The 12,766-nt window shown below is 37.7% G+C and overlaps 1 protein-coding gene across 1 annotated transcript; it reads left to right on the top strand.

Annotated features, from left to right (window-relative positions):
• The first annotated feature begins 1,882 nt into the window (after window positions 1-1,882).
• On the top strand, window positions 1,883-5,769 carry LOC137717494 (large ribosomal subunit protein uL3y). Its single transcript, XM_068456876.2, has 6 exons — window positions 1,883-2,014; window positions 3,023-3,127; window positions 3,692-3,802; window positions 4,338-4,642; window positions 4,797-5,206; window positions 5,336-5,769. Exons 2-6 carry the CDS (start codon window positions 3,043-3,045, stop codon window positions 5,592-5,594), a joined length of 1,170 nt encoding a protein of 389 aa, XP_068312977.1. The 5' UTR covers window positions 1,883-2,014; window positions 3,023-3,042; the 3' UTR covers window positions 5,595-5,769.
• Window positions 5,770-12,766: the final 6,997 nt, after the last annotated feature.

Genomic DNA, 12,766 nt, shown 5'->3' with positions numbered 1-12,766 from the left:
AGTCATTCAAATGCATAGATAATGGGACATTATATTCACACACTTCAAATTACTTCTCTCACACTTTTTTAATTTTTTAATATTTTTCTATCAAGTGTTAGTGGTGTGTAGAAAATATTAAAAAAATTTAAAAAGTGTGAGAGAAGTAATTTAGGATGTGTGAATATAATTGATGGTATAGGAACTAAGTGATATATTTATGATGAACCGTTTATTTATTTAATACATTTAGATGAATGACCACGATCTCCTAATCAAATGATCTTTTGTATGAGTGATCTTCAAAAGAAGATTAAGGAGAAAAAGGTTATGTTCATCATTTGCTTTAGGTTTTTTTTATCCAAAATGGTCTATGAGATTTGCATAACACATCACCTTGGTATCTGAGATTGAAAATCAATATAAATGGTCCCTGAGATTGTCCACCATCAATTATTTTGGTCATTCCGTTAAAAACTCCGTTAAGTAAGCGGAGTTCTTGGCCAAAAGTTTGGGCAATTTTCAAAGCTTCGTAACTCAATCGTTTCTTAACCAAATTCGACCTATAATATATCAAAATGAAGATAGAAAAGTGTAGAACAAGATTATACCTAGTTAGAAGCCAAATGGTTGCCAGAGATGGCTGGAAAATAGCCTGAAAGGTGAATAGTCCTTGGGAAAACTAGAAAACTCGCCAGAGATTTGGTAAACTTTAAACATTCATAACTTCTTCAATACTCAACGAAATCGAGTGATTCAAAAACAAAAATCATACTTCTCGACGAGATGAAGAGAATGGTACCTTTCTTGAAGGCTAAATCGCCGTGGTTTGGCCGAAAAATGGCTCGAAAGTGGCTGTCTTGGTCATCAAGTTAGCCACTTTCGATCCATTTTCCGGCCAAACCACGACGAGTTAACCTTGAAGAAAGGTACCATTCTCTTCATCTCGTCGAGAAGTATGATTTCGATTTCATTGAATATTGAAGAAGTTATGAACTTTTAAAGTTTACCCAGTTTTCGGCGAGTTATCCAGTTTTCCCCCACGGACCAGTCACCTTTCAGGCTATTTTCCGGCCATCTCCGGCGACCAATAGGTATAATCTTGTTCTACACTTTCCTATCTTCATTTTGATATATTATGGGTCAAATTTGGTTAAGAAACGATTGAGTCACGAAGCTTTGAAAATTGCCTAAACTTCCGGCCAAGAGCTCCGGAACACTTAACGGAGTTTTTAATGGAATGACCAAAATAATGGATGGTGGATTACCTCAGGGATCATTCCTATTGATTTTCAATCTCAAGAACCAAAGTAATGTATAATGCAAATCTCAAATACCATTTTAACTAAAAAGCCTTTGCTTTAATGCAAAAGAGCTTTTGGCAAAAATTGAAAATTTTGGAACCACAATGACAAATATGCTCATGATTTAGAACATGCTTAATTGTTTTAATACAACTACACTAAGGGGTGGTTAATAAATTGGTATTGAACTCGTATTTTATAAATTTAAGCTTAAATTATTTACTTATAAATGAAGAAAAATATCATTATACTATAATCTAAAGTATATATATTTACATTATACCATTGTCTAAATGCTTCATGGGCTGGTCGACCCAGGTTCGCATGGACTAAACCTGCCTCATAAATTCTCCAAACCTAGTATAAGTTTTTTCTTCATGAGTTGGTCGACCCAGGTTCATCTCACAGATTCTTTTTTTTTTTTTGGATGAAAGGGCGATTTTTTTTGAAAAGGGGTGTGATATGCATGTTGGACCGAATCCGATAGTTACAGGCCTCGTACAAAAGCCCAACTTAACCCCAACTCAATTGTGCCCTAAATCTAACGGACAACAATCCATGTAAACATTTAGACAAGTTAATCGTAGCCGTGGGTTCCGATTTAAAAGCACTGTAAGATCCACAACCCTAAATCAGGCTAGGGTTTGCTCAGCCAGTCTTGCCGAAACCAATCTATTTCTGGTTGCGCCGCTTGCTTCTTACATCTTCCCTCTCTTCGTCTCGTTTCGCAGGTAATATCGTTCAAGTTCTCTGAAATTTTTAGGTTAAAGCTATTCACTTTCGTATAATTCGTGGATTTTTTTTTTTAATTTATAATTTTATCAATGCCCATAATTCATGGAAATTTGAATCGCAAGCTAAATTATGAATAAATGATATGGAATAGCTTTATGATTTTTCCATTTTTTAGTATAAAATTGTTAGATCTTTGGGGGGTTTCAAGGAGTTTTCGTATGTATTTGCTGTGATTTGTATTTGTACTTGTTGCCCCGATCACTGAGGACATGTTAGATACTACAAACTTTCTCTTTTGGCGATACCGAATTGCTTCCCATAAGAACATTGTGAGTAATCAAGGCTGGAGTCTCAAAAGGGCTCTAATTTTGCCAAAACCCTAATTGGGGTTTTGGAAAGAAATACCGAGGAGCCCGAGAATTGGCACTATATTTTGGTGCCATAGGCCTTTGGTTTTTGGGAGCATTTCGTGTCACCTATTGGAGAAGGTGGTTGTTTTCTACGTTGTTTTTGGCTCAAGGGCGTGTCCTTGGAGATTTCGATTGTTTTTGTATGTTTTGAGTAGATTTCAAGTTTATTTAAAAGGTTTTATCTTGGATTTTGATATAATAACAGTGCAATGGTTTCTTGTAAGGAAATTTTGGAATTTTCACACTTTTTGGAGATTTCAATTTGTTTCAAGTGGTTTTATCTTAAAGGATCTATAATTCTTTTACAGTTCTAACTTCTAAGATCCTTTGGCATCAGTTTTTGGAGTTTCTAATAGTACTACAATGATTAGATTTTTTGCGTTTGATGCTGCACATGTTACTTAAAATTTCATACATGCAATCATTTTTGTAGTTTAATTTTATGTGGATACTATAATTATGTGATTTTCTTTATCACTGTGTCAAAGTAATTTGTTTAATTCTTTTTACCTGAAGATGTTATTATTGTTTGAGATACATGGCTGAATTTATTTGTGTAATTGTAAGAAAATCTGAGGTTTTGGAGTTTTGTAGACCTAGTTTGAGAAGGAAGCATGTCTCATCGTAAGTTTGAACACCCAAGACATGGCTCTTTGGGATTTCTTCCAAGGAAAAGAGCAGCCCGCCACAGAGGAAAAGGTTTATTCTTCTTTTCAGTTTCAACGTGATATTCAATAATTTGTGTTTCCTTGAAATGTTGCAATGAAATGATGGCTCATGTTTGTTTGAACTGGCTCTGGGTTTTCTCGAGTGAAATGCACTGGATCTTTTTCATATTTTTTTGTTGAAGTTATAACTTTCATATTGTGCATAGGTTTTTTTCCATGCTTTTGGTATATGGTTAAGGAGCTTTATAAGTTACACCTCAAGTTACACCTAACTTGAGGACTTGTATCATTGGTTCAGTTATATAGGGATGATAATGCATAGTTGGTATCAATGTGCTTGTTGTGTCTCGCTTTACATCATATCTAATATTTCTCGTACAAGTTATTAGTTTCTCTCAGTGTATAACTGTATATCCACACATTGGAATGCTACATATAATATATTTTATCCACTTTCCATTTTGTATTTATATCTGAAGACTGTATTGTTGTTTGTGATTGCATCTTATTTCTGTTACTGTTCTTTATGGAACTGTTAAACTTTTTGGTTGTTCTCTCCTTGGAAAATTTGGCTTACATGGTTTTGTGTATGCAGTGAAGGCCTTCCCCAAAGACGATCCAACAAAAACTCCCAGATTGACTGCTTTCCTGGGATACAAAGCTGGAATGACCCATATTGTGAGAGATGTTGAAAAACCCGGATCAAGTGAGTTGGTCTCTTGTTTTACACTTGTTCCTTTAGTTGAATGAGAACTTAAAAACTGTTACTTTGAGGAAAACTAGTGATAAAAGTGTTAATAGAAATATAAGATAAAAATTAGTAGAAATATATTGCTAACATTTTTCACAAGTAATTTTTCTGCATTTGCATTGTAAATTCTAAAGAATACTATTATGATGTTTCGCATGTACCAGAATAATGCTTTTCATGAGTTCCTATATGTTTTCTTGAATTAAGGTTTATGCTGTTTTTATTGATTAGTGTTCTGAAGCTTTTGAAATCGGAAGTAAAATACAAGTGATCTATTTTTTATCATTTTACCTCAGTTCCATTGTGTATTGAATTGTAGTATCATGTTATTGAGTTATTATCTAGGCTTAAAAGAGATTTGGAACTTTTAACTAGTTCTTTGGGTTACTGAAGCATAGTAGTATTACTTTGTGGCTTGTTCTTTGTGCTTGGTCTAAGGATATGTCATCTGTGCTCCATATTGTGTTCTGAAACCAATTTTTCCATGCAGAGCTACACAAGAAAGAAACATGTGAAGCAGTTACAGTTATTGAAACACCACCAATGGTGGTGGTTGGTGTTGTTGGTTATGTGAAGACACCCCGTGGTCTCCGTTCCTTGGACACAGTTTGGGCCCAGCATTTGAGTGAGGAGGTGAAGAGGAGATTCTACAAGAACTGGTGCAAGTCAAAAAAGAAAGCATTCACCAAGTACTCAAAAAAGTATGAGAGCGAAGATGGGAAAAAGGACATCCAGGCTCAGTTGGAGAAAATGAAGAAATACTGTTCTGTTATTCGTGTTTTAGCCCACACTCAGGTAAATTATATTGATTTGTTTTATGAACAAAAGAAAGTGTGATAACTAGAAGTGCCAAGTAAAACAGTTACCCAGTTTGCTGCCATTCTGATGTTCTATTGCTAAAAATATTTACTTTTACCTAGAATAATCTTTTTTGGCTTATCTTTTGCAGATTAGGAAAATGAAGGGGTTGAAGCAGAAGAAAGCCCATCTGATGGAGATTCAAGTGAATGGTGGGGAAGTTGCAAAGAAGGTTGACTATGCTTATAGCTTGTTTGAGAAGCAGGTTCCTGTTGATGCTGTTTTCCAGAAAGATGAGATGATTGACATTATTGGGGTTACTAAGGGCAAGGGTTATGAGGGTGTGGTGACTCGATGGGGTGTCACCCGTCTTCCACGTAAGACCCATCGTGGTCTACGTAAAGTAGCCTGTATTGGTGCATGGCATCCAGCTAGGGTGTCATTTACTGTTGCCAGGGCTGGGCAGAATGGTTACCATCATCGTACTGAGATGAACAAGAAGATTTACAAGCTTGGGAAGGCTGACCAAGAGTCGCACTCTGCAATGACTGAGTTTGACAGGTTTGTGCCTCTTTCTTCGTAATTTTTTTCTTCGTTTGATTTCGCTGTGATTGAATTTGTATTATTGGTTTACTCATACGTGTTGGAAATTGACACGGTGAATTTGGGTTCATTTCATTTTATGTTCAGGACTGAGAAAGATATTACCCCAATGGGAGGTTTCCCACACTACGGTGAAGTGAAACAGGATTACCTTCTAATGAAAGGCTGTTGCGTGGGACCGAAAAAGCGCGTTGTTACCCTGAGGCAGACGCTTCTGAAGCAGACATCTAGGGTTGCGTTGGAGGATATTAAGCTCAAGTTCATCGATACATCATCCAAATTTGGCCATGGCCGCTTCCAGACCACCCAAGAGAAGGCTAGGTACTACGGCCGGCTCAAGGCTTAATCTGACAAATGTTGAGATCGATCCCAATTTTCATTTAGTCTTTACAAGTTATTCAGGCGTATACTGTTTCTGGTTTGGATTCGAAGTTTTGTATGCTTCCAGTTTTGTGACAGAATGTATGTTTGGATTCTAAACTATGAAAAATAAATTTGCTGCTCTTGTTGCTTTCGCTCAATAGACAAGTTTCATTCTATTTTTGTTGGAGTTGATTCAACGTTGAGAGCATCTTTAGAGCACTGCCTCCTAACAAATGTGCTAGTCCATTTTTTAGGCCGGTCCTTCCAAAAATCTACTCCACCCCATCCAATCGGCTGGCCCAAAGGGGAGGTCATCTTTGAACTCAGCACATAATGGATTGAGCAAGAGACGGGCCTACATGACTTTAGGCATGGGAAATCTTTTTTAATTTTTTTTTATGCCATTGGCGCGTGGAATACACACGCTTGTGTGCACATTCCAGTATTAACAAAAAAAAAAAAAAAAAGTCAGAATCTTACCGTGGGCCATGTGTCCACTTTTGGGCTGTTGGATTTCATTTTTTTGAAATTCAATGGTCTAGATTAATTAATTTAATAAAAATTATAAAAAAAATTATTTAAACAGGAAAAAAATAAAAGATCTTATATATATATATATATATATATATATATATATATATATATATATAAATATCTAACCATCTTTCACAAAAATTGTACTTTCGGAAAATGACATGTGACGTGACAATATTGGTTAAAAATTCTATCCGAAATTTTTTTAAAAAATATTTTTTATTTATTCTATGAAAAATTAAAAATATTTTAATACGAATTGACTAAACTTTTGCCCAGCTCATTTTTTAGGCATGGAGATGCACTTGGCCAAATACTGTTCATTGAAGTTAATTACTATTCATCTGGGTGGATTAAATAGACTTTGGGTCAGCTCATATTTTAGGCGTGGAGTTGCTCTTATAGCACGGGTATAATGTTATAATGGCATTCCGTGCATATAATGCAATGACACGTGGAAAAAAATGTCTTTGTATTATTGGCACAAGATGTCATGTGGTAGTATAACCGTGCCATGCTCACTACTTTCAAGTAGTACCGTTGGTTGAGTTTAAGTTTCGAGACATGTATAGTGCTTAGATACAAATTTCAAATTTTAAACTCATTGAATGGTAGTAAGTGAAGTGGTAAGTATTAGCATCACGTATTACCACCATTGAATAAAAATTATATGATGTCCCATATTGAGCATATGATTGATGTTATGTATCACCTTATAAAGATGGTAATCATATAGGAGACAGATTGTCTGCCCTCCTGTTTGAGTGCCCTTCCCATCCCCTCCTATTTGTGCGATCACGATTAAACCACATCAACATTTTATATTCCTATTGCTTTTTGTCTTATTATCTCTATTAAAAAATTAATATAAAATATTGATGTGGCTTAATCGTAACCGCACAAAATAGAAGAGGATGAGAATGACACCCAAACAGGAAGACATGAGAACACATAAATTAGTAAAAAGTTAATTAAAAGAGTTGCTTGCCAAGTCTCCAAGTCAAAGAAATATGGATATGGAATTGAATCTATTTCCAACGTTTGTGAAAATGTCTTACATGGACAATGAAATGTAATCATCTTTTATTGATTATTAATTGTGAAATTTCTTTAATTTATTTCCTATTACAAAGATGGCAGGTGTTTTTTTTCTTACTTTCTAAAGTAAGGCTCATTTAGAATGTTTTTAAAATGACTGAAAGTTTTTTTGGTGAAAATGTTTTTGAAACTAAAAATTCAAGTGGATCTTAGAAAAGTACTTAAAGTGCTTATTGCAATAAGCACATATCTGGTGCTTCTTTAAAAATTTTTTTGAAGTACTTTTAAAATCAAAATCAATTTCACCAAAAAACGCTTTTAGTCATATTAAAAACACTTGCATTTGTACTTAAAGTGTTTTTTTTAATGTATATTGTTATCAATGACTTCTATATGAAAAGCCCTTTGGAAACAATGAAATGGGTTGTTTTGTATTTCTCTTCAGAATTTTTTTTTATTCACCAAAAAAGTATACTTTTATTCATATTGAAGATCAAAAGGAAAAGCGAATCATTTCTTTTTCGTTTTTCTGATTTGACATGGCACATTAGCTTATTTATAATTTGATTCATAATTTTATCTTACTTTATCTTACTATTAATTTGGATATACGATTCTTTTTGTTTAAGAGGTAAAAGATGTTAATGAATACGAGAATCTCACATTAAAAAATTAAAAATAAAATAAAATAAATAGTTACATTCTTAATATCATTTAGGACTGGTTATGTGGTCATTGTTGTGTAACTAGTAAGATGTGTGAATGCAAATTTCTTCCTCTTTGATCTTGGATAAGATTACACCTACAAAACAATTAACACTTTTGGTCAAGGCCAAGAGCCTCACGCGCCCACGACGAATAGGGGAGGGCTTTGGTCGAAGAATCTCTGATATCAAAGTTAGAATTTAGAGAGAAAGTGTTTGAGAATTTAGTTAGAGAATTGGAAGTCCATTTTGAGGAGAATGAAGGGGTTTCTATAGGAGAGTGGCCGACCTCCTTGGATGAGAGAGGACCGGCCACCTAGCTCCCTTTGTGGGCTAGGTTCTTGATTTGTGTTTAATTGGGAGTTATGGAATAATTACCTAATTGATTAGCTAATCAATATAACAGAAAAGGGAAGATTTGGGAGTTTACCTTGTGGAGAAGATTGGATGAGGATGAATGAAATAAGTTTTGAATTGTTACTTATTTTGGGCACTTTTGACTTGGTTGAGTGATGATTGCCCGCTGCTCGCGCGTAGGAATCCTAGTATGCCTCAAGGGTATTTTTGTCCTCTTTTACCCAAAAATCCACGTGTCGTCTTGTGATTATTTTTGGCTCCACAAATGCCCTTACACTTGTTGGGCTATTTGCGATAAAAGGGCAACAGGTGTAGAGATTTTCTTGCTTTAGGAAACTTTAAGATTGCTTCCTATTTTTATGTAGATTCCCTCTTCAATAAGAAATTAGATCCTTCTAGAAAGGAAATAAATTTCTCTCAAAGCCTATTTAAGTCCACCTTAAGTGGATTATTAAATCAACTTTGGAGAGAAATTAATTATACTTTACAAGAGAGAGAGAGAGAGAGAGAGAGAGAGAGAGAGAGAGCTTAGAGGATATTTATTCCCCCTCATCTAGCAATCTTCTACATCTTGCCCGTGCAAATGATCGTCTTTCGTGGCTTGCTTCGTCTTCTTGTTGCTTCTAGGTAAGAAAAAAAAATTAATTTTCTTGTCTTTATAATTTTTTTGGAAGCCTCGGGGCTTGAGAGTGGCTCAATGGGGATCGAGGAGATTTGAAAAAAATTGGAAAGACCATGGCACTGTTGCCGTGGGTTGTGGTGTGCCATTGGATGGTTGGGCTGGGCTGGGCTCGGGCTATGAGGAGGGAGAGGATGTGGGGGCGCCAACCCCCTGTCTGTTGAACTGGGCAGCTAGGCCTTTGGGCCAAGGGCAAAAGTGGGGGAACCAGTGTGGGTTGGGCTATCCTCTTTGCCTTTTTTTTTAAAGAAGGCTGGGCTTGGGCCCGTGCCTAGTGTAGGAAGAAAGGAGAAAGGCCAAAGGCTTGGCCTGTTTGAAAGCCGAGAGCTACCCTTTTTTTTTTGAATAACCCTCTAACAAATCCTTCTTATGTCTTTGTAGAATTTTTTCAAGCATTTCTTCCTCGAACCATAAGAATGATGATGGTGTGCCGCTGTTATATCGTCAAGGCGGGTCTTTAAGCAAGGTTGGCTACTTTAAGGTTGCTCACTTCAACATTAGCTCCGATGACTTGTTTAGAGACTTCCTCGAGGTTTATTGGCACGCCATTTCGTTAGGAGTGCGTGTAAAGCGTGTTAAGGATGGTAGCAGCCATGAACCATGTGATGAGGCTCGGAAAGCCATCATGTTCCACCCCTATTGTTTTTTGTTGGGGTTTACTTTTCCCATGCAGCGTTTCTTCCAAGAAGTGCTATGTTCCATGAAATGTGCCCCCACTCAATGTTCTTCGAATGCGGTTTGTGTGATAGTGGGATTCCACAATCTTAGCCAGTTCTTTGACTTAGATTTAACTGTTAATGAGTTTTGGTACTTTTTTGACATAGATCACATCGAGGGAGTTGGGCAGCTGCGATCTCGCCATAGACTTTTTGATGACTCGAGCAAGGGAGATCATGATTGGGCCAAGGAGACTTTGGAGATAAGTGAAGATTGAGAATCTGATTCTTCCCCTGAGCTGTGTGTACCAACGGTTTTCATATCCGGTAAGTAAGCTGCTTCGTATTTGTGCTAAGCTGCTATTTAATTTTCTAATTGTCTCCCACTGCTTTTGTAGATTCAGAATTCAGCTCCACTTCTAAGACTTCTCCGGACATAAAGAAAGTGCATGTTGCTCTGGATATCCCATCCGAGTACCTTAAATGACATTGGCTGCTTAGTTTTCTTTGTAGGGAAAAAAGTGGGCTACCCCCAATAGAGGAGATAAAATGAATCAAGGCTGAGGCGTTGGCTCGTCCTATTACTATGGTGGATCTTGCTACAAATGAAGGTGGGAAAACTAGGTCTTCCCCACCTGCCCAAGAGAAGCATGCTGAGAAGAAACCGAAGACTTCTTCCGTTGCTCATGAAAGTTCACCGGCTACTCCCAAGCTTGTGATTAACTTAACTTCCTCCAAGGGCGAGAAAGAGGAGGCTGCTAGATCTGTGCCGGTGTCGTCTGTCGTTCTGAAGACTACTAGCTCGATTGCTGAAAGGATTGTCCAGTGTAGAAGTTCCTCCGTGCCTTCAGTGCCGAAGTTTGTGCCAAAACATTCGTCTGCAACTAAATCTGGCTCACCTTTGGAGAGGCTTGCTACTATGAAGAATGACAAGGTGCCCCTGCTTGCTAAAATGGCGCCAAAATTTGTTCCATCTGCCGTTGAGATTGACTCGTCTGCTAAAAAGAAAGAGACTGTTCGCACCTGCAATCATGAGAAATCCACCAAGTTTGTTTCTGGGGAAACTGCTGAGATTTGTACACTCTTGAAGCCAGACCTGCTCAAGGACATAGATGTATGTGCCAAGTTTGTTGATGGCGTCAAAGGAGTTGTTGGCCTAAGTTCTTTTGCGAAGCATATTACCGAGTATAGGAGGATTGCTCTTCTGGCTATGATGCACAAAACGACGATTCTAGCAGCCGAATCTATGCTTCTTGATCAAGAGGACACCAAGGCTTCTAAGAAGGTAGCAAGAACTGTGGCAGTCGAAGCTTACTTATTGACTGAGAAAGTCAAGAAATTGGAATTTGAACTTGCTGCTTTGAAGGGGTCTAATATCTCTGCCCCCACTTCTTTACAACTTGAGACCGCTCGCCAAGAGATCCTGGATTTGAAGACTAGGCTTGATGCAATCCAAGTAAAGTACAAGAGTGCAGAGAAGGAGATCGAATGTTACATACCTTAGATTCAAGATCTTGAGCGTGCCATATCTGAATTCCGCTCTGCTGCTTATTTAAATGATGAAGAACTGATCGCTGCTTATAACCAAGTGATCTACTTCAAAAAGGTTGTTGATAGGCTTGAGCTTCAAATGTTTGAGCTCCAAGGTGCTTTGAAGATCAACGACAATCTAAAGAATGAAGTGGAGAAGCTGCAGCGGGTTCGTGTTTGCCTGCTCGAGGAGAATGAGTAGTTGAAGGGTGAAAAGGCTGGATTCGAGGCTTTGTTTACTTTGAGTCAAGCCGATTTCTACAAGCTGGGTTATGTAGATCATCTCTTTGGGCGACCGTTTGATTTTCAGTTTTTTGGTAAAGACTTCGAGACCTTTTTTATTTCTCCGGAAGACTTTGTTTGCCTTTACTTTTGAGTCTTCTATTGGTGAAGTAGTTAGAGAGGTTGATGCCCAGGCTGGGGTAGCTAAGGGTGAAGCGCCGGATGGTGCCGCTGCTGAGGGCATCACGGCTGCTGAAGGTGTGGCGACCGAGTAGTCGTGGGATGTCCAAGCTGCTGAAGAGTAATTTTCTAGGTAGCCCTTAGGATTTTCTTTGTTTTTCCTTGTTGCTTTCGCTTTGCTTGAACTCCTTCGATCTTTGCTAGTTGTTTACAATTTTACTAGAAAATTTAATAAACTTTGTAAACACGAAAAATTCCTGATTCAGGAATTTTTCGTGTTTACAAACTTGTTTCCTTCGTTTTTCTCCATCTTTACTTCTTTTGTTCATGCCCTAACCTTTAAACTTTATAGAAACAGTGGCAGGCGTGCTGCTTTTCTATAAGCAGACATGCATGCGTAGACTACACAACCATATGTGTTGGTGTAGAGCTTTTTGTAAAGTTGTTAGCCATAGGGTTGGCAGCTAGATGCCTTACTTACAGAAGCAGACAAGTCCACGTAACCACTAGGTTGTTTAACTTTGGCTTTCTCAAATTCCATAGGTTGCATTGCAAGTATCATAACACTTTAGGACTTGGTGTAAGTTGTTCCGCGCTTGGCAATGGTGAAGCTTATCGACTATGTAGCATGTCAGCAGTGGATAAGCTTTGTATATGTATGCTAGCTTGTTTAACCTTTCATAAGAATGTGCAGTTGTATAAGTTTAGCATGGCTTTACTGCTCGAAGGGCAAACCGTAGGCAGTCTTTTGAAAACCATAAACTACCTTAGTGCACTCGGTAGCAGCTTTAGGTTTCCAGGGCAGCCGTCCACAAGGCGTACTGCATAATGTGCCCTTTCCGTCTCTAGGGCCCGATTCCTCGCGGATTAGGCCAAGAGACCCAAAATCCTTCAGTTAGCTAAGCCTTGAAAAAGACCATTGTGGCTACTTTTATGAATCTCAGTGCAAGCCATAATGCATCTAGTTATGCTAGGGCCGCCAAGCTCATCCACGTCTGGATATTCGGAGTGTAAAGTTTATCCTCCTGTTTTGGAGAGCATGGTAGGTCCCTTGGGGGTGCAATTCCTACGATGAGTCCCTAAGAAGGACGCGATCTTCTTTTGAAGTATAGTAGAGATAAGTTGGTGTAGACATGTAGTCGAGCCAAGTTGTAAATTACTTCTGAATTTCTCGTTGAAAAACAAGTGAAACGAACGAATAACTTAGTTGTAAAAGAATGCATAACAATTGGATAGTCCTCGGTTTGCGAGGTAG

Source organism: Pyrus communis, chromosome 8, assembly GCF_041283825.1.
Source record: "Pyrus communis isolate YQ-2024b chromosome 8, ASM4128382v1, whole genome shotgun sequence".
Lineage (NCBI taxonomy): Eukaryota > Viridiplantae > Streptophyta > Magnoliopsida > Rosales > Rosaceae > Pyrus > Pyrus communis.
The sequence above is the reverse complement of the archived record's forward strand: the minus strand, read 5'-3'. Positions and strand labels throughout refer to the sequence as shown.